This window comes from Pteropus medius, unplaced genomic scaffold (genome assembly GCF_902729225.1).
Source record: "Pteropus medius unplaced genomic scaffold, Ma_sr-lr_union100, whole genome shotgun sequence".
NCBI lineage: Eukaryota > Metazoa > Chordata > Mammalia > Chiroptera > Pteropodidae > Pteropus > Pteropus medius.
In genome coordinates, this window is record NW_024353908.1 from 9893559 (window position 1) to 9919353 (window position 25795).

At 38.3% G+C, this 25795-nt stretch overlaps 1 protein-coding gene across 15 annotated transcripts in view; it reads left to right on the forward strand.

Annotated features, from left to right (window-relative positions):
• The window catches only part of MAGI1 (membrane associated guanylate kinase, WW and PDZ domain containing 1), a 544874-nt gene that overhangs the window by 504208 nt on the left and 14871 nt on the right, over positions 1-25795 (forward strand). For 4 of the 15 annotated variants that reach the window (XM_039851768.1, XM_039851755.1, XM_039851756.1 and 1 more), the window contains 6 exons: positions 7329-7545; positions 11197-11280; positions 14175-14266; positions 15912-16104; positions 18413-18706; positions 21957-22160. In XM_039851768.1, coding sequence (XP_039707702.1) covers positions 7329-7545; positions 11197-11280; positions 14175-14266; positions 15912-16104; positions 18413-18706; positions 21957-22160 — 1084 coding nt within the window. The remainder of the gene's footprint in view (positions 1-7328; positions 7546-11196; positions 11281-14174; positions 14267-15911; positions 16105-18412; positions 18707-21956; positions 22161-25795) is intronic. The other 11 variants (XM_039851769.1, XM_039851757.1, XM_039851758.1 and 8 more) reach the window with 6 other exon arrangements.

The window sequence follows — 25795 nt, forward strand, 5'->3', positions numbered from 1 at the left end:
AATTTCACCTACTAGATTTAGTTTAAATGTTGAATTTATGGTTTTTATGTTTTATATAGTCATTGGGGACAATGGCAGTGTCTTAAAGAAATTTTATTAATTTTAATATTGGGACATCCATAACAGATTTTTCTGCCAAATGACAGAGACAAAAATAAGACATATTTGCTGTCAGGTTTTAGGCTTTACTGGGAAACTGATTCTGTGGTCCAATTTAATCATCCTGACTGGAAACTTATTTAACTGAGACTCTTGGTCTAGATCACACACGATTTTGTGTGTGAGAATTTAAAACTCTGTCATGCCAAACCCTGAATTTTAAGTTAATATTTATTTGTTTTCTCACTAGTTCATTTCCCACTAGTGCTTCTGTTTCTCCCTTTCTTCATCTGTCCATCTGATCATTTATCCATCTGTCCATCCATTTATCTATCCATTTATCTGTCAATACATTTATCTTTTGTTCATTCATCCATCCATCCATCCATTTATCCATTTATTCAGCAAACTAGTATGGAGAACCAACTAAGTGCCAGGATCTGTGTGAGACATTGGAAATGCTATAATAAGTAAGATGTCAAGGCGCCTTTTTTTTTTTTTTTAATTTTGAACCTTACAAACAACCAATTTATCTATTGCTTTCTTAAAAAATAAGATTCATCAACAAAATTGTTTGATGCATTTCTTTCAACAGTTAAGTGTTTACTGAGTATCCTCTCTGTGTCAGACCTAGTACCAGTATACAACGGTAACTGAAATAAAAAGCATCCCTGCTCATGCATCTGAGAGGAGACAACTGTGCAAACAGGCAGATCTGTACAGACCCTCCTTGTGGGGCTTAAAGTCTGATGGGCACATACTTTCAAAAGTTAAAGCAGAACCAAGTACACCCTTAATGAAAATCACTCAGCTCTAAATTACAGTTAACCTAAGTAGCCTTACAGAGCCATAGAAAAAACCCAAGACTGAATTAGATGCTATGATTGAGCTATGGGATTCCTCCGAGTTCCCCAGCAGCTTGAGCAATGTAGGAAACTACATTATTCACTATGTCAGATCAAAGAAAGCATACCATATTTACTAGGAAGACACAATGTTCTCAGTTACTAAAAAACTCACAGTTTTCATATGCGGTACAGTGAATGATGGGCAAGGCAGTCTCTTCAGCACCCTCTTTGTAGCAAATGCAGCAAGATGGAAGGTAGCAATAGTGACAGGTTTCTGTTTCATTGCCTGCCAGCCCTTTCTCCTGGAAAGGATGCTAAAGACATTGCTGACAACTAGTCATTAAGAGGTGTGAGAGAGAGATCTCTTAGATAATGTTCACAGTGAGTGACCCCTGCCTGAATCATCCAGTTTTATGTATCCTGCCTCTTTCTGAAACTCTCCCAATTGTCTCAACACCCTGATGCCACTTGTCCTTCAATCAGGACAATAATACAACCCATCAAAGCTCCTACAGACTGCAGGGAGAGAAGTAAATGGAAGAAAGATTAAGGCAACTTAAATAAGTCTCTTCGCCTCTCACCTCCCACAGCAACTCATACCCTCAGCCTTTTGGAGCCCTAGAGAAGAGGCTTCGCTGTTGTATTAGATTTCTTTAAAACAGTCATTGTGAACTAGAATTCATTTTCATATCCAATCAATACCTCCCTTTTCTTCTCCATTAACTCTTCTGGCCTGCCTTTTTTGGAAGAAATCATTTAACCTAGACCCATAAATGATAAAAAGAAGAAACAAAAAGGACCAGACCATCCTCTGCTTTGCCTCGTATTTGAGTCTCTGATTTTCATACAACCTTTAATGACATTGGCCTAATATCTCATCAGCACTTGGAGTTTTTCCTGTTGTCCATGTAAATCACTGCAGTGGCCTTCAGTCTTGGCAGATAAGTGAACTGTAAATAATTTTGCTTTAAAATGGATCGATTTGTCATTTTTAAGCCACATGAATTCTTTTCATCATTAAAGCTCCTAAGTGCTGTCTGTATTCATTTGCTCTTCCAAGCAAATATTTTCAGCTCATTTTATAAGTACCTTCATTTTGAAATGATTCTATGAAATACTGATGAGCTGACTTTTTTTCCTCTTTTCAATTTATAAAAATCATTGCATCTTCCCAGTTTCCCTGGCCTGTCAGTAGTAAGGAAATCATTCATTTTAGGGAGGTTGATACAGTTTTATTTTAAAAAGTCTTATGACACAAGTTCATGGCTGATATGTGGCCAAGGACTTCTATGGAGTTTTCAAAATTAAGCCCATTTTTAATTAAATTAGCAACTTTTTTATAATTATAATTGTTTTATATTAGTTTCAGGTGTACAGCATAGTGGTTAGACAGTTATATAATTCACGAAATGATCCCCCGATTAGTCTAGTACCCACCTGGCACTATACATAGCCGTTACAAAATTATTGACTATATTCTCTGTGCTGTACTTCATATTCTTACCATTTGTAATGACATGGATTATGCTAAGTGCAATATGTCAGACAGAGAAAAACAAATACCAGATGATTTCACTTATAAGTTGAATCTAAAGAACAAAATGAACTAAGAAACAAAATGAAAACAGACTCATAGATACAGAGTACAAACTGGTGATCGCTAGATGGGAGGGTGTTGGGTGGCTGGGTGAAAAAAAAAGGGAAAGAATTAAGAAGTGCAAATTGGTAGCTACAAAATTAAGCCCATTTATTTCTTCCTAGTTGGCTCTGGTTTAACATTCAGAAATAAAAATCTCAATTCAAAAATATCAGCATAGTAACAATAGCTAACATTGGAAATATCCATATGTGGCACTCATTTCCATCCAGTTGCTCAAGCCGGATACCTGGGAGGTGGATGTTCCTGTTTCTAAGATCTCTTCTTCCTCCTCCTGCTCCTTTCCCCCAGGCAGTCTGTCAGCAGCACCTATTGACTCTGGCACCAAAATGTCTTTTAACTTCACTTGTTCCTCTCCTTTGTCATACTACTCCCCTAGCATAAACCACTTCAAGTCCCTCATGAAGACTGCTCAGCAGTTTCCTTACTGGCTCTCGCTTTCGCTACTATCCCCACCAACCTTTTCATCACCCGGTAGCCAGACCAAACTCTCTGGAAGTGAATTGGCTCCTGGTGCATACCCGCTTTAACTTCACTAATGGATTTCTCCTCCCCTGAACTAAGAATGAAACCCAATCTCCTTAAAGTAGCCCACAAGGCCCTTACATTATTTAGTCTCCAAGCACAGACTGCCCCAGCCCCTTGCTACACCACACTAGCCTTCTCACTTCTTCAAACGGTCCAAACTCAATTTGGCTTCAAAGGCTTAGCACATATGTTTCTATTACTGGAATGTTCTTCCAGAGGCCTCTCCTTACTACCTACCTAAAGGACATTGCAATATGTTATCAATCTGTTAGGATTATTTGATTAATATCCAAACACACACACACACACACACACACACACACACACACACACACTCGTACACATATACCCTTAGATGCACACTGAGATATAAATTCTAAGAGCTCAGCTACCATCTCTTCTTTGTTTACACATTGTATCCCTTAGAATCTGGCTCACAGTAGGTGAACAGTGTGTATTTATTGGATGAATGAATAGATGTATGGCAGGTAGTTACTCAAGAGAATGGAGGCTGGAAGTTCTATCATTGGTGTAGTAGGTGCTTCCTCCACTCATGTTATTAGTATGCATGGGATTACTTAACAGACTTAAAGTGTCTTTAACTACAGACACTTACTTGTCTTTGAGCCAGTTTTTCACCTAGAAAATGAGGTGAAAGACAATCACATTAGATACAGATCTTATCCTGTGTTATAACTAGTTCAGAAGTGAATTTGTTCTCATGTCCCAGGTCTTCCGGGAGATAATCCAGACTGCCGAAGAGGCATATAAGTTGACTGTAATTTGAGAGATGTATAAACACAGCTTTTCTCTTGGATAGTTCTGGGCTCTAACTAGATAAAAGACAATGTCATAGCTAAGTGAATTCTCACAGAAAATAAAAAGGGATATTTTGAACTTTTCCACCAGAGAGAGCATAGCTTCAGAAAGCCCAGAGTGCTAGCCAACAAGATATTAAATACAGACTGCATCTTCAAATTAAGTAATTCTCATAATTGAACTTGAGAAGGAACATAAAGTGAGGTTAAATCTTATCTGGGGGAAAATCTAAAAGCATTCCAGATTATTGTATACTTAGCCCATTAGTATGGGTTAGAATATGCCATTTAGTGAAAGTTCAGTGATGGCACAGTTTTTAGAATGCTTTTTCAGGATGCTGCTTTTTATTTTCCAAATTTAGGAACAAAGTTTAGATGGCATTTGAAAGGATTGCAGAAGTGTGGTTTGATTGAGAGGCAGTTTTGCAAACTTGTTCCAGATTTTATCTGTCATTTTGTCTTAAATTGGATCTAAATGACTCATTTATTGGGGAAGTAAGAGGGGTGTTAAAATTTGAAAAATGGCTCTAACCATTTCCAGTAGACTTTATGTGTACACTCTGTTTATGGCAAAGCCATCTCTTCAGTGAAATTCAAGAGTTCTGGTCCTCCATGCCAGAGATTTGTTACACTGGCACAGCCATTGAAGATCTTGGCACACCGTGAGGTGACATGTAAACTCTGTTTGCATGCATTTGTGGGTACATATGTAAAAGCACATGTGCATTCTCTGCAGGAGAAAGTTCCATCCAGTCTTTTATCAGACTCGCTCAGTGGGGCAGTATTGCCAGAAAGATATTTTTTCTCCAGTTCACAAAAGGAAGCAAGTGGAAGAGGTTAAAATTAGGTTTCCAGGGACTGCAGAGTACTTCCAGGAAAGGAAGTATGACATTTCCCTCAGGTGATCCTGTGTCCTGGTGAGTTTTTGTGAAGAGTAGTCTCAGCAAGAAGGAGTCTAGAGCTTCAAGGGTCAGGGACTTAACTGTGAAACGAATTTAGTGTCAATGTACAGACCTCACACTCTGGCAGTTGCTACTCATTTGAGGGACCAGGAGAGAGTGCGCATTTGAAGGGAGTGATGCAACTCTCAAAGTAAACTCGTAGGTCCTTTATCTCTTGAATTATTTGCTTTTACATTTAAAAGTATCTGCCGCCCTCCCAAGAGGTGAACAAAAACAAAGTATTCCCTGAATGTAAAAATTAAAAATAACAGACCCCATTAATTTTCTTTACCAAGGTTTACTTCAAAGTGAAAAATAGCTTTAAATTTTGTCTTGGTAATAAAAAGCATTCTCTATTCATTATAATAGTAAAAAAATAGGCAGTACAGGAAAGTATAAAGAGGAGAAAAAACACACCTTGAATCCCACGTTTTCCTATTTATGCTCGTGTACGCACCAAAAATGAGCTGATGCTATAGTATAAGACGTGCTTGCTTATAGTGTAGACCCTTTTAAAGACCACGGTGAAGAGAAAAACAAATGCCCATGTACATACAAAAGAGAATGGAGATTCTATCTGTCATTAATATTTTCTGACTCTGAAAATCTTCAGCATGTCTCCAGGGGAAGTGAGAAGGCAAGGTATTGACCTCTGAGGCCAGAAAGAGCCCTGAGAGCCAAACTCACTGTTTGGGGAGGACACTATTAGAGGTTAGCAGCCAGATTTGAGTCCGGGCCTTTGGAGCTGAACACATTACCCTCAAAAGAGAATGATGGTAACATGGGGTTCTGATGATATTTGTCACTACCCAAACGTCATTGTGTTTTTCTGGCATCTTCCCTAGGGTGCGCTGTCCCCTTGAGTCTAAGTAAATTAAACCCCTCATACATTTTTTCCTAGACCTCTTTGCTAGTTTAGAATGTGCTCCTCAAATTTCTCCCACAGGCACACCAAATAAAATTTTAAGTGGTCTATCTTACCTTCATTAAATGCACGCCCAATTGTCCTCAACTTTGAATTCTTGCCAAAACCTATATTCAGATTGTAATCTGTGAAAGACAAGGGCAAAGGAAGCTTTTGTCCTCCTTCGGCTTTCTTCAGATACTTATTTCAAATCAGGGACTGAAGGGAGAGGGAATTGAGAGACCTGAGATTTAAAAGAAAATCACCTTGGAAATTTCCATTAATACGAGAAATGAAAGATGGAGGATACCTAGGGGGAAAGTAAGGAAGAGAACTGTTTTGATAGGATTCATTGTAAGACCAAGGGGAAGATTTTGATCCTATAAAGAACTTTAGAGACTTGGAATTCTCTAGGTCAACGATCTTATAAACTGCTTAAAAAGCATAAGCTATACAGGGTCTGTAGGAGAGGATGGAGATGCCCCTGGCTGGCTGTCCTCTGCCCTTTCATGATGCTCTTCAGCAGGTAAAGTGTAGGGAAGTAGTGTCTGTCATGTGAGAGACAGGATTCCAAGAGTTTGTTTTGAATGGGAGAAACTAAACACATGAGGTTACCACAACTTTTTACTGGAAAAACCAAGGACTGAAAATTTTTTATTTCCCAGTGGACATTTTCCTCCCACAAGTTTTTGCTCTTTATTTAAAGAACATTTCATAAACCGAGAAGGGTCTTTTGCTGGGCAGGTTTTAAGGAACTGGAACCTGCTTATTTTATTAAAATGTAAAAGAAATTCTTTCCCTTTGAATACTACTTGAATTTTGGACAAGTTGCAAATCTAAGAATGTTGACCCCCATGTAAAGTTTGATCTTGGTTTTCAACCCACAGCACTGTCAGGAGATCAAGAAGTAAGGTGTGATACCTGCAAAATTGATTAGCTAAGAATTATGAAAGCTCTTCATGCAAGTACACATTTAATGCTTGGCATGATTTTTTAAATATCCAGCCTTTTTTTTCTTATAGTCTAGGAGAACTGACGCCAAACCCTAAGATAGGAATCGGGTATTTTATTATTGAAAGATGCAGGACGTGGAATCCTAAAAAGCATTTTTAGACTTGATTGTATTTCTTTTGGATATCATAGCCTTACATTTGAAACACTGTGGTATTTTGTGTCACATATTTTGTCAAAAAATAAGGATGTTAAAACTGATACATCTTGTCATAAATGAGCCCAAGGTCTTAACCAAGAGCCTATGATGAAAATTGGATTTGTTTTCTGCCACAGCCCAGAGAGCAGTACGGTTTGTGATTATGTCTTTCCAACTGGCCCACCCCTCTCTCTGTCTGCCAATCACCTGGGGATTTATCTGCATTCAGCATTAGCTGGAGGAAGGTGGAAGCCAAAATGTTGTTGATATATTTATGTATGTGTGCACAGAAGTGCTGAACAAAGACAAACTGATGGAAAACACCCACTCAGAAAACCAATAATAATCTTCTCTTCTTGCCCCTCTCACTCGCTTACTTTCAGCAACCACTGGAAAGAAAAGACAGCCAGAATAGTTCTCAGCACAGTGTTTCCAGCCACCGAAGCCTGCACACAGCATCCCCAAGCCACGGCACACAGGTGCTCCCCGAGTACTCACCTGCAGAGGCCTCAGCTCCAGATCAGACCGACAGCTCTGGGCAGAAAAAACCAGATCCTTTTAAAATCTGGGCCCAGTCCAGGAGCATGTATGAAAACCGACGTGAGTAGCACCCTGGCTGCTGTCTTTTCGAGACCCTGCCTCAAGGCTTCAGCTTCCTCTTGAGGCATATTAAAAATAGATTTTCAGTGTGTAGACCGCATAAAGCTAAATCAAGGTGAGAGGTGAAAGCTTATCAGGGCAAGGATAAAATCTGATGGATATTCATGGAGGCTCCATTATGTCTTCAGTTTGGGGAGGGGTAAATACAGATGCTCATCATATAAAGAGCCTGGATAAAAATGGATTTATTTTTCCTTTCAGTTAAAATAAGTGGTAGAGAAGAGGTACTGTTTCATTAATCTTCCCTGCGTGGAGATTGTGGCATTCTCTTGTGAAACAGCTCTGATATACAATAGGACATAAATATGATTGACTTGAATAACAAGAGTAATGATAAGAAATTAAATGCTTTCTTAGTAGTCTCTTAGTTTTTAAGAATACTGGTAATTTTTCTTTTCCTGTTACTATCAGTCTTTCTAAACATTCCCTTTAAAATGAAAAAAAAAAATAATGGTGACTGATTCGTGCTTTAATTATTTATACTGTGGTTAAATGTGTTCTGCTGGCTTTACCTTTTCGATAAATATGAACTAGTGATGGCATATGTTATAACTTTTTGGCTCTTATAAGCCTACTTTTGCCTTCATGTTTAATTTCCAACCTTTCATTATGAAATGATTTCAAAAGACAATTCATCATAAGTGATATTCATTTAGCTTATTGCCAATGAAAGTTCCTAAAATGCTTTACTCTCAGGGCATACAAATGGGCCCTTTTTGGGCTGTGGCTATTACTGGCGTTTTCTCATGAGTTTGATTGGTCAGGATGAAGCAACTATAAGGCACTTTCAGTTTCTCTTTTTGGCATGGAATAGGAGAGAATGTTTAATGACAGAAGAGGCCGTATTTGGTGAAGGGTCTGATTAAAACTGGAAGAAAGAAGAGAATCATTTTGCCATCTTCTTTGTCCCCGTCCCCTCTCTGCACAGGTGTGGTTTATGGCCACATACACTATGCCTGTCTCTCAGACAAAGCCCCCTTGGAGAGTCATGGCACAGAGGTGGTGGACGCATGGGAGGTGTTCCAGCCTCTCGCCAGCCCGCTTGGACCTGGCTGTGAAGCATATCCTTGGCTGGCTGAAGCAACTCCTCTGTGACCCAAACAAAACAAGGGAGAAAGGCCAGAATCCCTGTCTGAGAAGGAAAGCTGGCCATATTACTGGGTGCAATTCAGCAGTTAGGGGGCACAAGGCAAGTCTGGAGTCTGGCTGCTTATCAGATTTTAGAAGTCACTCAGGGGCCCCTCCATTGTTTTCTTCCTCAGGGGAGAAATAATCATTGCCTTCTTATTATAACAGTGCATAGAATTAAATTGGCTGTTTTGGCTAAGGGTTCACTCTGCTGACAAAAGCCAGATAATTTGAGAAGGAATTTATTTAGTTCCTGGCCTGGAAAGACCGCTAGAGTAGCCGTGACGCCAGGCCAAAGGAAATGAAGTTCCGTTTGGAACATCTCTCGTAAGCAGTAGTTACTAAGCATGAACCTGGAGTCTCTCCTCACTGAGTCTTCTCATTAACTGTAGTGATTTCACTGACAAAATGTTTTCCAAAGAGGTGTATTTTCACATTCTCTTCACATTTCTCTTTAACCATGCAGCTTCTCCGATCAATGGCCCAACTTCAGTTGATGTTGAGATACTGCTTTATTGACTGTCCCCCTGCTTTTCTCAATACAGTACACATTTATGACTGAGTTTTGTGATAAAATACATCATGTTCTGAAGTACTGGCAAGAGGCATGGTGGATTGACAGACAGTTCTAATGCATTTTGTTAATAGGAGGCTCCAGCTCAAATGCCATTTTCTCCTTTATGGAAGCAAAATTTCTTCAGAACTTGGTATTTAATCCAATTTTTAAGAAAGTTTTTCAGTCCCCCAAAAAATGAAAAATATGTAATCTTGCCACAGCCAACTGCTTTCAGCATCAAAATTGCTCAGGCGGCAGTCAGACTAAAATATGTGGAATGATACCAGTTTGTGCCTTCACTTTCTTTGACGTCTAAGGAATAGGATCTGGCAGCACAAGTGAGAATCAATTTCTTTTTGGTGATTGGAGGCTCTGTAATTGAATGATTATATCAACCTAATTAATGTTAAGATTCACTTGGATTTCTTCCTCACTACTAAATAAAGATAATGATGAGACCTTTTCCCCCAATGGTAATTATTCAGGATCTGTCAGATTTTCTTCTTTCACAGTACCTATGAATGAACCTACATCAATCTTGTCTTTTAATTCGTATTTTGCTTTATTCCAGATTAGTTTATGCCATTCCCTTCAGTTATTTTTTCATCTAGTCTTTTCAAAATAAAACAGACAAAAAATATAGCGTATAGCTCTGTTAAGATGTGATTTGCTCCCCCTCCCCGCCAAGACATAAGAATGAGCAAAGTTTTCCGGGAAAATTGAAGTCAGCAATAGCACCTTAATTTTACCCTTAACTTAGCCCCCACTTTTGGGGAAAATATATTTTTCTTTTATTTCATTTTATGGTGAAGGGCAACATGAAGATTAATAGTCTCTGATCTAATTCCTTCACATGGTCTAAATGTTGTGCAAAATACCATATTCTTGATATGGCCATCTGTCAAAACAGCAGTGTCAGATGAGTCAATCTGAATTGGAGATGTGTTAGTAAATCCTTTTGAAGGGCTTAAATGTTTAATTAAAAACAAAGGCAAGCGTGGAAGTCCTTTAAAAGCCATGTTGCCTGTTTTGTATTTTCTCTAGATAGCATGCCAATTGTGCACGTGTTTTTAAAAATGACAGTGATATAATCTTCTTAGGTAATGTTCAGGAAAATTAGCTAGTGTCCACTAGTTCTTACTATAAAAAGAAAATCTAAAACTTCCAGTTGAAATTTTGCTTGCTCACAAAATGGTTTGGAAAGAAAAGATATCAAAACCGTCATATTAACTAATATAAACCTGTCCTGCTTGGGAGAGACATACTTACAAATTTGGAATTGGTGAATGGGCTCCTTTATCATAGTGGGTATAAGGAGCTAGGGTATACTTCTAGTTTTAAGAGCTATTATGACAGTTCTTATTTGTGTGTGTGTGTGTTCAGATCTTGGGCAAATCCGATGATTTGTGTCTCTAAATAAAAGACTGTTGTGGTTGAACTGCCTAGAATTCATCTGAACAGGTATTAGCACAAGAATGAATTCCATCAGGAACTTGATAGTCTTTTAAATAAATGCTGTAGTGTGGCAGTGACAGAAATGTGCTTAATTTTTTTCAAAAGGAAATAAGGGTTTAGACAAATCTTAAGTTCGTGACATGATTAAAACAAGGTCATACAAGTACATGTACTTTAGAGTATAATTAAATATGAACAGTCTAAGATGGTAATGGGAGTTCTATGAAATTTTCAACTGTACAATTGTAAATTCTAGCTTTTTGATAAGAAAAGCACCATGACAAAAAATTAAAAAAACAGAATGAAACAATCGTCTTTTAAAATCCACAGCAGCCATGACCTTTACTGTAAAAGCTTAACTGCACTTTCCTTATCAATCAAAACTAAATTAAAATGAACTAAGAGAAAGCACATACATTAAGCTTTGCAAAATTGTGAAATTAATATTCCAGCTATGTCACCTTCGCCTGCATCGGGATTGAGCAAGGGTGAAAGAGAGAGAGAGATCAATTCTACGAATTTTGGAGAATGTCAGAGTAAGGATCTGCTGAAAACATTTCATTTCTCCATTATTATTCATCCTGTTTGATGTTCCCATTTCATTGGTCTGGGGGGGGGGGGGGGGGTGCTGGGGAGAAACTCAGAAAGAGAAATGCCACAAACAAATGTTTTTGGTACTCTCATTGAGCAGGCACAGACCAAAGACAAGATGAAACAAAGTGGTGGGCATGTTTTAGATAAGTCTGGAAGTGTGCGTCTGCGGTAATGGAGACACCAGGAGGTTTCTCTGCAAACCTGGTGATTCCATTCGTCTAGTTATCAAAGGAAGTCTTTGGACCACTCTGTTGAATTTGCTGCTGGCATTCCCAAAGCATGTTAACTGCAGATATTGTCTCCTGTGCAAGGGCTTAAAAATCAAGACAGCCGTATGAGATCGTCTTAGCTCTTTTTGATTTAGCCTCCATCAAAAGAAAAACAAGGCGATGTAAACATCAGAAAGATGGTTCTACACTGCTACCTCTGAAAAATTTAATTATAATAGAATTTGCCTGAAATAAAGAAGAGAACAAACCATTTTGGAGGAGTAGTCTAGAGACTTCAGTGCCCCTGGCAGGAAGTGGCGGCAGAGGACACAAAAGAGAGAAATTCTGTAATTCTGTAATATGTTGCAGTACTGATTTGCCACCAAAGTCATGGCATTTGGTTGGTGGGAGAGTATAATTGTTAAAATGCCAAAGTTAAGGTGCCAAAAGACTTTCTTTGTAACAGCCCTATGTGTTGGTGTATCGTGTTGGTGTCTGTCTCTCCCTGGCTCGCTGTTGGTGTCTTCAACACCCTTGGTGTCATTTGGGCATCTTGTTTTCCAACAGGAAGCTCTTTAAATAAATTCACCATTTCTCCAACTGATTTTCAGAGAGAAACAAATGCTTTTTGCCTAGGAACTAAACTGTATGGTAAGCCTAAGACTGTTGGCCATAAGCACCCATACCCTGATAGCTTATACCAAATGAGCAATATAAGACAAAAACTAGCTGTATTTGATGTCACCGTAGGGATGGGCAAGTGTTCCTGTGTTAAATGAGGCTGAGAAAAATGGGCCTGGGCTGGAGGTCTCAGCAGAGCCCTTCCCTTGTTCGCAGAGAGGCTCTGCAGACTTAAAGCAGACTCTGCCAGGAACCTAGTGCTGACTGGAAAGCATCCATGGTCTATTTTGGTAATAATTCTCCTGCTTGAGTGAACCAAAGATGGAGATCCAATGTGATTTAATTCATTGTTTCAGTGAGGCTATTACAGTAAATACCCTTTAGCCAGCTACTCGAAAAGAAAGAAAATATTGTTACCTTAGCGTGCTCAGGAAAATATCATTCTCGAATCACGTTTATGGGAGTACTATGATGTAGCTTAACTCCATGTTCCATGGCGTGTTGCAGCTTAGCCTTAGCAATTATAATGATGATGATGATGATGATGATGATAATGATAATAATAACAATAATAATAGCATTGAATAAAAAAGAACCATTTAAAGCCATGGCATTAAGATAGCTCAAGCAAAAATACTAGATTCAGACTCCTCTAACTTGTACTGACCTGTTTTATTTAGCTTCTTCTCTCTTGGTGTATTCATTCACTATGCATTTTAAACTCGTGGGTGAGTCACTGAGAAAGGACATCTCTCTCCAACTTGAAATCTGAACAACTGCCTTCTTCCTCTCTAGCCCACTGTACAAAATTGGAGAAGACGAGAATTAAATTCTCAGGCCTACACACTCCTTCAGCCTAAAATCCAATTAATTAAATAAACCAGGAAGTTTGCAGAACAATATTTGAAAATCCCCTTTTTTAAGATTCACTGCCACTAAACTATTTTTTCTATTTAGATAAAAGATATGTCATTTTATAGACTATAAAATGCTATTTATACATTAAAATATTAAATAAGAATTGAATAGAAGTAACCCTTTTTTATTACCTTAGTTAAGTAACAGAGTGGTATATAGAAGAATTTCATGTACAGTAAGCGTGTTTTTATAGAAATTACTTCTTTTTAAAAAAATAAGACTTTTCATTTTAAAACCCTGAACTATTATTGGGTTTTAAAAGTAAAATCAAGTTATTGAATGATAAATTGATACTTATAATGTTGAAATATTATAGGCAAGTTCTGGAGCAAAACAGTCATTTTAATGTTGAAATACGATTCCTTGATATAGAACAATTTTGTTGTTACCATTAATGTTAAAAATATGGAAGGCTGGCTACTTTTGGTAATAGTACTGAAATCATAGTAAACTTTGTAAATTTGGAAATACTAGGATGTTCAAGAGTAACTTTTTGGCAAATATGATCTACCCAATCAAATTATTGGCATTGCTTTTCTGAGGAAGAAAGAACTTTTTTTAATGGATTTTTTAATGATTTTTTTAAAATAGAAAACACTTTACCCCAGGCTCTTTCCTTTCTTCTTTTAATTGCTAGAACATCAGGTGACTTAACAGGGCTTCTGAATCCTCAGAGCCAGCCTTTGCTTCAGAGGTCACTCTGACTTAACACGAGCTCTCTTTTTGGACACGGGCACCCACTGTATGGCGCGGTGCCTGGTGATTTTAATTCGCCTTGCAACAGTACCAAGGAGAGCAGTCAATGTGGATTTCTGGGTTAGTCAAGGATAATGACTTAGGCTTGATTTAGAATGATCAAACAGTGATTAGTCCTTTCAAAAAACTTAAGGCTCAGTGACTACTCCCACTGTTACTTTTGCCCAGTGTCCTGTTATTTCACCCGTCCAGACTATTTTGTTTCCTTGTCTGTGTTGGAAAGCTGTCATCTGCTCAAGCTCCATCAATACCGGTCCCGTAACTGTGTAACCTGAGGGGTATGATTTATTTCATCAGAGAAGTGATCTCTCTTCCTTCTCTCTTCTCTGAAGTTCCAGATTACCAAGAACAGGACATCTTCCTCTGGAGGAAAGAGACTGGATTTGGATTTAGGATTCTCGGTGGAAATGAACCAGGAGAACCTGTGAGTCTTTGGTCTGCCTCTCTCCCTCAGTGCTGTTTTCTAAGACTTTAAAGCAAATTGGCAGCAGTGACAAATCATCAAGATTTGAGCCCAGCTAGGTGCAACACTGACTGTTTCATGTCAAGATAGTTGGGGTTGTTCATTAGATTTTGTGGAGCTTTTCTTTCTTGAGGAAAAAGTGACTAGATCCTTTCTAAAAAATTCGCATTCATATTTGTGAAAAGTGGCAGCTACAGCATCTGCAGCCCCCCATCAAAGAAAAAAAACCAAAAAGCATAAAAGGAATAGTTATCAACTAAGAAAACAGTGGCCTGATCCTTCTGGCCAATTCTGCTGAATCTGCCAGCAAGTAGTTGGCTTTGTATATTGAGTAGCTAGTGTATTGAGAACACTTCTCAAGGCATCATGATAGATTAGAGAAAGTAGGGCCACCGTCCTTACAGAAGTAGAGAAAGAACCCTAAACGAGGGTCCAGAGACATTTAACTGCTCTGGGCCTCATCTCTAGAATAAACTTAGTATTGCATCACAGAATCTTTCTGAAAGGGAAAAAGAGAACTAAAGATAAGTATTATTAATTCCCTCATCATAATAAAAAATATAGCTATTACTTATTGAGTTCTTACTATGTGCCAAGTGCCGCACCAAAAGCTTTTAACATACATTCTTTCATTTATCCATGAAATCCATGAATTTATCTCCATTTTTCAAATCATAAAATAAAGACATAGAAAGGTTAATTAACTTACCCAAGATCACAGAGTTAATAAATGGAAGGACTGGAAAGGAGCTGATTCCAGTCCATATTTTTAACTACTCTTTTGTCAAAGTTCTTTTAAAACTATAAATGTCATGTAAAGGGAACTGTAGCATTATTATATAGTGAGAAGACAAGGAGAGCAAAAATGTTTTACTAACGTTTAGTGGATGGTAAATATAATAGCAATACCCTCAATATAAAGACTGCTCATATGCAGGTGCTAAAAGAATACAGATATGGAGATGCTGTCAGACCAGACTTTGCTTGATTCATTCCTTCATTTAATAATATTTATTGTTCATTCACCAATGTTAGGCACAGTGCTGGACCTTGAAAGAAAAGTAGTATTAGTATTATAATTAGAGTTTTCTGAAAGGAGGGTTCTTTTTTTTTTTCAATCAAGTCTATTGGGGTAACATTGGTTAATACAATTATATAATTTTCAGATGTACATTATCATTTGACATCTGTATATTCTATTGTGTGTTTACCACCCAAAGTCCAGTTTCCTTTAGCTACCATATATTTGATCCCCTTTACCCACTTCAAAGGGGGGAGGGGTTCGTAAGTAGATAGAAAAGGAGAAATGGTTTTGCAAATGAAAGGAATAAAGTGATTTATTTATGCAAAGGAGAAAAAAAATGAATCATCACCAGACTGCAGATAAGTGTAAAGGAAACAAACAAGAAAAAGTCTTTTCTCACTATTTAAGAATTATTATAGCACCTAGCACAATGCCTCGTACCCAGTGGGCACTCAGTAAATGTTTGTGGCATGGATGCAGACATGAATGAATGAATTGAAATATTCTTGGAGATGTGAAGGCCATCAGTATAATAGTAAAACAAAAGGTCAATGTTTCATCCATCATCCAATTATTCAACAGATTTATATCGGTCACATTGTACCACTGGGTGCTGCTGATACAGATGGCCGCCTGAGGTCTGGGGATGAATTAATCTGTGTGGATGGGACACCAGTAATTGGAAAATCACACCAGCTTGTGGTCCAGCTTATGCAACAAGCTGCCAAGCAAGGCCACGTCAATCTTACAGTGCGACGTAAAGTCGTATTTGCAGGTAAGTTTCTTATTCGTTCCTTCTGACAGTGCACTGTCACTTTATGCACAGAAAAGGACCCCTTCCTGTGTCTGCCTCCTCAAGCATCTATTTTAGCAAATGTTTGCAAATGTGATTAAGCTCAGAATTTCCAGACGGTTTGTTTTCTCAAAACTTGCAAAACTACCGTCATTCCAAAGTACTTTAAAGTGCCATTCATACATGTTCAGCAAAGACTTCTAGAAGGTTAGTTGAATATATATTACCTCCTCCACCCCTGGCCAACTAGAACTTAGTCATCTTCTTCATTTGATGATAACTTTCAACAAAAGAGGTTATTATGATGGTCAGGAGAATCGTAACTTCAAATTAAGAGAACAGAAGTTAGGTTTGTGCTTCAAAATAAGCTCATAAAAAATATTATATATATATATATGAAATTTGTAGAACTGGCCAGTTCTACTTGATTCCTTCCTCCTACAAGCTTCGAAGTATTCGAGTCCTCAAAATACTATAATACCCTTTCAAAGCCCAACTCAAATATAACTTTTCTCTGTGAAACCTTCAGAAATTTCCTCCTCCTTCCAACTGCCTCCAGATTTTAGCATTTCCTTCTTGCCATTCTTGTGCATCAGGATTTACTTCTGTATCAGAATCTGCCATTTAGAGACAGCTCATTGTGTGTCTGCCCTTTCCATACACTCACCAGCATCCTGAAAGCACATATGTTGGTGGTTCATCTTTGTCTGCTGTCCCCACTCCTAAATATTCAAGACAGAACCTAGAATGCAGTAGAAGCAGATTGTGTTATATCAGTTGAATTACTGAAGAAGTAATTCAATATAATTAATCAATTATAATGAAGTAATCAATATAATTAATTACAGAATTAAGATATCAGATTCCAATGTGAGAGTTCTACCTACTGCTATAGAAAACAGTGTTAATTAATAAGGTCTCTAGAGCTCACTTATGGCCTCAGAATATTTCTTAACATAGTATTCCATGCAGCCAATAGCAGTCTGTTAGCAATGGCTTTTGAAATGCGATGAAAACATTTTACTTCACTGGCTTAAATAAAAATAGTAGAGCAATGTGATTTTTGTTTCGGAATTATTTTTTGAATCTTAAATATTTTGGGTTTAAATCTATGAAGAGATGTTAGGCTAAGTGAAATAAGCCAGTCACAAAAGAATAAATGTTAAATGATTCCATTTTCATGAGGTACCTAGAGTAGTCAAATTTATAGAGACAAAGAGTAAAATGGTGGTTACCCGGGACTGGGGGAGGAGGAAATGGTTAGTTAGCATTTAATAGGTACAGACTTCCAGTTTTGGAAAATGGAAAATTTCTGGAGATGGATAATGGTGATGGTTGCACAACAGTGTGACTGTACTTAATGCCATTGAACTATACACTTAAAATGGTTAAAATGATAAGTTTTATGTTCTCTGTATTTTGCTACAATAAAAAAGAAATTTATGAAAGGAGAAGCTTTCAGGAATAAATACAGTCTTATCTGAAACCTGAATACACAGTTTGCTTTTGGCATGAAACATAAGTTGGTTCCTCCAACTATTGTGGCTATATAAGAGTGCTTTACCTCATCACCTGACAAAGCAATAACACTGGAATTTAGTAAAACTGGAAATCTGAGGATTTTAGAACTGAACCCAGATGATTCCAGGAAATAGTATCCAGTTGTGTGATCAGAGTAGATAATTGACATCTGGAAGCTAGGAAGAGAAACTGTCTACCTCTGACAGGCTTTGTCAGGAATCCCACAGTATGGCAACATTAATGGTACTGTCAGCTTTCGATCTTGTGACTAACAGAAAAATCAAAAGCAAAGACTGTTTGGAAAGCTGAGCAGAACTGTGACTTGAGGGTGATGACAATATGAATGTGCAGCCAGGGTCCTATCTCTGAGGTAAAGATGTGGTGATCATCATAGGTGTGGGCCACACCTCCATTTCGTATACGTTTGCCTTTGATTTGTGCACTAGGAGGATTGCAGAGTGGGCCAATCTTGCTGCAAACTTGGGTCAGAGTGTGGATGTTGATGTATAGTATGCTATGGATGATACACGATTTGGTGTCCATTTTGGTGTTTTTCTGTGGGATCGATGTCAGCAGAGACTGAATAGTAAACACTTTTCTCAAGAAGCTGTTTTAAATTCTTGTTTCTCATGTCTGTGAGGCTAGGTGCTCTCTTACTTTAATCTCTTGATTTCTTACATGTTGTGGAGTTGGGGGGAGAAGGAGGAAGGAGTGGCAGGGGCATGTTTTTGGCCAAGTCGGGTAACTGAGAGGCGCATCTCTTGTACAGCCCCCAAAACAGAGAACGAGGTGCCCTCGCCAGCCTCCTCTCATCACAGTAGCACCCAGCCGGCCTCGCTGACCGAGGAGAAACGCACCCCGCAGGGCAGCCAGAACTCCTTGAACACGGTGAGCTCGGGCAGCGGCAGCACCAGCGGCATCGGCAGTGGCGGGGGTGGCGGCAGTGGCGTGGTGAGCACTGTGGTGCAGCCCTACGACGTGGAGATCCGGCGCGGGGAGAACGAGGGCTTTGGCTTCGTCATCGTGTCGTCGGTGAGCAGGCCCGAAGCAGGCACGACTTTCGGTGAGTGTTGACCATTCTTTTCCGCGGTGTTTCCAAGGATGCCAATGAAAGGCAGCCAAAATCTCATTAACAGAAATGCTTCCATGCTTTTCGCTTCAGGTAATTAAAGTCTTAATTGGGGATGCAGTTTATTTGGTAGATTTTCCCCTCCTGAAGGTTGAGGTTTTTTTTTTTTTGTTTTTTTTTATCCGTTCAGCTTCCTTTCTGAATGCGTGTTCACACGCACACAACTTAAAGCATACGTGAAATTTGCCAGAAATTTGCAGAGCGACCCCTCGACAGTGTAGTATGAGGAAGTCTTGCTAGTGAAAGTCTTTTGCAAGGTCCTGAGTAGGATGTCGTTAATAGCGGTAGCATCAGAAGATCTAAGAGCTTTAAAAGGAGCATGTGATTGTAAAATGCTTAGGAAAAATAGAAGTGTAAGGAGTAAACATGTTACATGAAATGCCCTTTCTACCTTATCTGTGTCCTTTTGCTGCTCTATCCCTATCTGAAGTTTTTTAAGTTTAATTTTAAATGGTATTTTTACTGTTCCTTGGTTAAGAATCTGATTGAAATCTGAGCTAAAATTCATTTGTCTTCATTGCTCTTTAATTCTAGCAGGGGTAATTTTCCTATCTCATCCAGGTTTTGGGGATTTCAGCAGAGTATGGAGAAACATGGTCGTCACCCTATCAGAAAGTTAACTCTCTGCTGGGTGCACTGGCAGAGACAAATAGGAATCCAGGTGATTCCCAGAAATAGTAATTCGTGAATCTATTTCTGATCGAATGGATTATAAATATGTACTCCAAAAATGATCTACCTTCTTCATTAAATAAAAAGTTATTTGTTATTCCCCAAGCACATTTTGTTGATTAATATGGAATATGGTAGGAGGCAGAAAGGGTTATGCAGGCTTTGAAATTTACCTCAGCTCTATGTCCAGGTGACTCATCCACAAGGAATCAGATGACCGGTGGCCACAGGTCACTTGCTGACTAGGATCAGCTAGGTGTTCCATCCCTTTAGCTTTCTACTCCCATAGAATTCCCTTGCTTCCATTTAGTCTTGTCCATTGCTTCCTGCTAAAGCCATTCTCTCTAAGGTTTGTCCATTAGGTCACAGCGGTCCCCAACCTTTGTGGCATCAAGGACCGGTACTCCTATGAGAAATGCCTGATGATCTGAGGTGGAGCTGAGGCAGTGATGCTAGCTCTGGGTAGCAGCTGCAAATAACAGATAAAGCTTCAGTCCCTCACTCACCGCTCACCTCCTTTGTGGCCCTGTTCCTAACAGGCCACAAACCGGTACCAGTCCATGGCCCGGGGGTTGGGGACCCCTGCATTAGGAGACTATAAATCAGCAGGTCTATGCATGTGTGGCTGCAGTAACAAACACCCATTACTAACAGTGCTTTTATGAGCTGCTTTAATACAGTTATCACAGCATGTCATAGATGGGTGACATGACATCAAGTCAAGGTTTTTTGTTTTTAAAATTGATTTTAGAGTTTTTTATGCTTAATTTAAAAATAAAAAGAAAGGCAGAGAGGGAAAAAGAGATCCCAAGTCCGTTTCTTCAGATCTACATTTTGACTGTCCCCATGCACCCTGTGATATTCTCAGGATTCCAGAAGCCTCAGTTTCACTTTCTAGAATAAATAGCAGATATGTTAGGTGGGAGGCTGTGTGTTATTTAATTAATTTTGAATGTCTTCACTCAAAGCTTGGTCTCTAATTGTTTTCCTCTGGCTCTTATAATGAACAAATTAAACTTTCCCTAATACCTTGCATGAGATTTCTGTTGCAAGCTATGCAGAGCTTTCTTCATGCCTGCTGTTTGATGCCTTTCTCATGAGAGTTGTCCTAAGAGTTGGGCTAAACTTAATCAAGACCTTGAATTTGAGTATGGAAGCTTCCCACCATATCTACCTGTTGAATTCCAAAAGACTTTAACTCCTTTTTAAAAAATTCCTCATCCATGACGTTGCATCCAGTGATACAAACTCAGGCAAATGTGCTGAAGTGTAAAGGAATTATAATACATTTTCCCACATATGTTATCCTCAAGGTCCAAATTATGATGGAAGAGCCTACTCAGTTTCAATGTCTCCCATGTTAATTTTGTCACCCTTTCCAAAAGATGTCTCAATTGCGTAACTGTCTTCACAGTCCCCAGAAAGACAAATTCTAAAAGTAGCTGAATGTGCCTAAGAAACTTTGAAACTAAATATACAATTCTCTAAAAACTGTATGTTGGGCTTCAGAGCCAATTTTCCACCTCTCTCTAGAAGTTAGCAATGCTCTTGGTTGTGAGATGGAATCCCCCAAAGCGTACAATACACCTTCCTCTTCAAATGCACTCTTCCTGGCTTTTCATATTGTAGATGTGTAATAACCGATCAGGAAAAAGGAAATGATTAAAGGAAAAGGATTGAGGAATGATTTGAACCTAGCTTTGGATCACTGTCCTCAGCCCAAGTATGTACAAGATTTTCATATTCCTTTGAGGAGATTTTTGTGAGGACAGAGGAGGATTTCAGAGCTCATGAGCCATTTGGGCCCTACCCTGAAAGCACATGAGATAGGCTCACTGAGCAAGGGTCATAAAAGCAGAAATATGTGTCAAGATTGGGGGCTTTCTTCGCTCATCTCTTGTAATTATGCCCCTTTTCTAAAGAGTTCATCATTCTGAATAGAAGGCAGGAAGTCTAAGTGTTCGTCCATTAGGTGTCTTCAGATTGAATTTTCAGTGCTAGCAGACTCTCATGCCTCACCAGATGCCCAATGATTATTTTTCTAAATGGAGAAAGAACAAAACATTGGCAGAAGCTTAAACAACAGCTGGCAAAAGTAAAGTGACTTGAACACAGAATGCGTAAAAGCATTCATCCCAGCTCTGGGTTTCACATTTGCAGTCCCAAAATAAGCCAATGGCAAATTATTTTGGAGCGCTTGAGAATCTCTGAAGTTACTAAGTATCCAAAGTTTTGTAATTGATTTAAGGAGGGGAGCTGGGGTTTTCCCCACATTTTGAATCAGGAAAAGACCGCCGCGACGAACTACCGTTTCAGGGCCGTAGCTTCTTACACAGATGCCCTGACCGTTGCCAATGTTTTGACCATCGACGCAGAGCTCTCCTTTAATAACATTTGCTTAATGCTTTAATTAATTAACACTTAACCTTCTCTTTCCCTTTTCAACCCTTTTTCTCCTCCCTTCACTATATTCCCACGTAACTTTTAAAAAAATTAAAACTCAATATCAAAGCAGGCAATGCATGTGTGGCTATGCCTCACAAAATAGGTCGGATTATTGAGGGGAGCCCTGCTGACCGATGTGGCAAGCTGAAAGTAGGAGACCGGATCTTGGCAGTAAATGGATGTTCCATCACCAACAAGTCCCATTCAGACATTGTCAACCTAATCAAGGAAGCGGGAAACACAGTTACCCTCCGCATCATTCCCGGGGATGGTAAAGTATACCTGTTGTCTCTGTCTCTCTCCCTCTCTCCCTTTCCCCCTCCCCCTCCCTCTCCTTCCCTCTTTCTCTCTCCCCTCTCCTCCCTCGTATCTGTGTGTACATCTCTCTCTCTCTCTCTCTCTCTCTCTCTCACTTTCTTGATCTCTTTCTGGATCTCTTTATCATTAGCGTTCATGTAATTGCATAGTGTTGCTTTAGAGACAGCCTTATCTATCCCTAGGGGAACATATCCATCAAACAAATGTGAGCCATTGTTACTAAACCTTATCTCACTCTCTTTACTTAATCCCCTATCTCTTAATACCTGTCTTGTTGCAAATAGAAATATTTCAGAAAATCTTCAGATTTCCTCAATTTATTTTGGTTTTGGTGCCCTTGGCTTTCAAATAATAGAATAGTTTGAATATAGTGGTAAAGACCTGATGTCTTGTTTGGAAATCACTCAGGATTTTTTTTTTTTTTTTTTTAAACAATCACTAAAATTCAACTGTATAGTGTGGCGACATCACAAAATCTACAAAATAACAATTCATAGCCAGCACTAAGTTTTTTCACAATAAGATAATATATCAATTTTCTTATTTAATTGGGAGAGTCTTAGGTTTACGCCTCCATGATTTGTTCCTAATTTTTACATGTCAATGAAGAAAGAATTAAATCTATATTTTTTATTTAATTGTAGGTTATAGCTACAATAAACTAGGCCTACTCTTGTTTGTTTGTTTGGTTGGTTAAATTTAAATCTTTGGTTCTTTTACACCAGGGGTGATCCTGCCCCCAGGAGACATTTGGCATTGTCTGGAATGGGTGCGAATGGCATATAGAGGGTAGACCTAGAGATACTTCTTAACATCCTATAGCTCCCTATAATAAAAAGTTATCCAGCAAAAAATATCAACGCTCATTGTAATATTCATATTTAATAAAAATTAAGTTGATACACTGTCACCAAATATAGGTTCTTCAGAGAATTAAGTCCTGAATATTGATTTCATTCTGAGCAGATTTTGCCCATGGGAGGAAACTGATATTTGTTCCAAAATGTTTCAATGTTTTTTTTTTTTCATTCTTGCTACACATTCTAAAATAAAATATATATTCAAGAGGAAATGTGGTTTTTGGAGCTAACATGATAAAATTCTATGCCATTGATATGTAAAATAAGAAAATTAGAGGTTTTTATTTAAACGTTATTCACCAAATGAATATTTTTATATATAAATGGTTAGAAAGTGAGCCTCGTAGTTTAAAATTTGAGTAGTATAGACTGTGCCTTTCGGAAAAAGTGAATCCAAACCAAACAATAAATATTGAAAATTGTTGGTTCTAAGAACAGAGAATTTTCTCTGCACCAGAAATATCCCATACCAAATGTTGAGGAAAAAAATAGCTCCTTGAATGATGGTCTCCTTCAGCCTGCCTCAAATGCACGGTTAGTAATTTACCATCTGGTCTGGAGTCCATTCTGCCAGTTCACCACTCTGGAATGCTATTACAATTTAGGAAAGTGAGCACGAGATGATAGAACATAGGTTCCTAATGGAAAGGATGAAGAAAGCCAGAAAAAAATTAAATAAGAAATGATTGAGAGAGCCAAATATAGTATATAAATTTAGACACCTTTATCTACATGATTGAGAGAGCCAAATATAGTATATAAATTTAGACACCTTTATCTACATGGAGAGATTTAAAAAAAAAAAAAAAAAAAAAACTAACCCAAAAGAACAAGACACATTGACTTGCTGGACCTATATTGGTCAGTCTTCATGTGGAAATGAGAATGTCTAAAAAAGAAAAGAAGGAAAGAAAGCACTTTTTGAGAGAAGGGCTTAGAAGAAGAGTTTGAAATCAGGAAAGACAGAAATATGCAGAAGCTACTTATACTACTCTGCACATACTAAGTGTTGAGTTCGTTTTTTTAAAGCACAATGGAAAATATTTTAGGAAAACCTGAACACCAAGAAATATAATACAAGGTGAATTATCCAATAACAGCTGTCAATAAAAAGATTTTTTAAACTCAGATACTTCAAAAATATACAATTCAGGTAGACATATCCACATGCTATCTGGGTTAGAAGAAAGTAAACGTTAAAGTTGATACAATAGAGTTAAGGATTGATGCACTTCTGAGGATGTGATTTCATTCCAAGATACTGCAGAAATTTATTGCCATGATAATAACATTCTTCATTGGTTACTTTGTAAGTTTTGGAGGCCAGGAGAAGGCAGTTCATTGAGTCTGACAGAGGGTCGATTTGTGATACTCATCTTTTAAATGAGGCTGAAAATTGTCATCTTAGAAATTAGAGTTGAAGCAAGGGAGCTAGATTTCTGGAGAGATTTTGGAGAGATGCTAGAGCAACCCCAAGAGGGTTTTGCATCACCTAGAAGACAGCGTGACTGTTAAACTTTGATGAAGGGAATTCATGGTGGATCCATTGCCTCTCTGTGATAGGTTATAGGGTAAAAGAAGGTGATCTCTTTGTTAGGGGCCTCTGGTCTCCTTCAGATCTTTCACTCTAATGTTTAATTCATCAGGTAGCCCAAAGACGGTTTGTTCTGTGATCCTCATGAGAAGAGACTAAATTTAATCAGAATGGTCTCTAAGCTCTTAGAAACCCATTTTGTCCAGACTGTTGTTCTCAGAAATCCTAAGAGGCACTTCAAGAGGATGCATTCTTGTTCAGACAGTGCTTGGAACCCACTTCAAATCCACTTCTTTATCTTACTCATGCTGCCTAAATTTTTTTCTTGTCATCGTTCACCTCATTCTTTCCCCAACTTCACTTATCTAGGTCTATAGTTTTCCTCACTCTGCTTCTCCCGTTTCTCTCACCTCTCTCTCTCATTGCCAGCCCCTTCCAACAAAAGCTCTGTAACATGACTCTCTTTTATTTGGCCTTATTGTGTGTTCAGAAGGCCTGCCTTCACAGATCTTGGACAAGCCTAGATGATGGGAGTCCTCACCATCTCTGCTTTTACTATTTTGGGATCGGGGAGAGGTAAAGTGGGGGCAGAACCTTCTCTCATATGAGATATGGGTAAGGGATAGGAAATACATAATGGCAGCAAGAAAGGTCCAGAGAATAGCTGAATATATTAAATCTGAACTTGAAATCTGACAAGTCAAATCACACATGCTTCCTATGGACATGTGTTGTATAGAAATACCCTGTGAAGTCTGGGTGTGAATGGAACAGGGCAGACCCTGACTGAGCCAGGCTAAAATGGACCATCAGAATGAATCAAATTCACAATAATGAAAATATTTATGAGCTTAAAAATGTATTACTTAAATTATGGTCATAAATTTGTACTTCTGAACACTCCGATTCAAAATATTTGTTTAAAATAGGAGTTAAGGTTTGGCAGCACAGTTATTATTGCTATCTCTTTGGCAAAGGTATAGAATAGTATAAGTTTATCTTAATAGAAAGCTCTGTGGATATGTTGCTAGCATATACTTGGGCAAAAAGAATAGGGTTCCAACAGTACACATTAAAAAAGTCTCCCGAAACTTTTCAAATATTTATGAGATTCAAAATTCAAACTCTTCCTTCAGATATTTATTACATATGTGTTTATGCATTAAAATATTTATGAAAGGAATTATTATATCC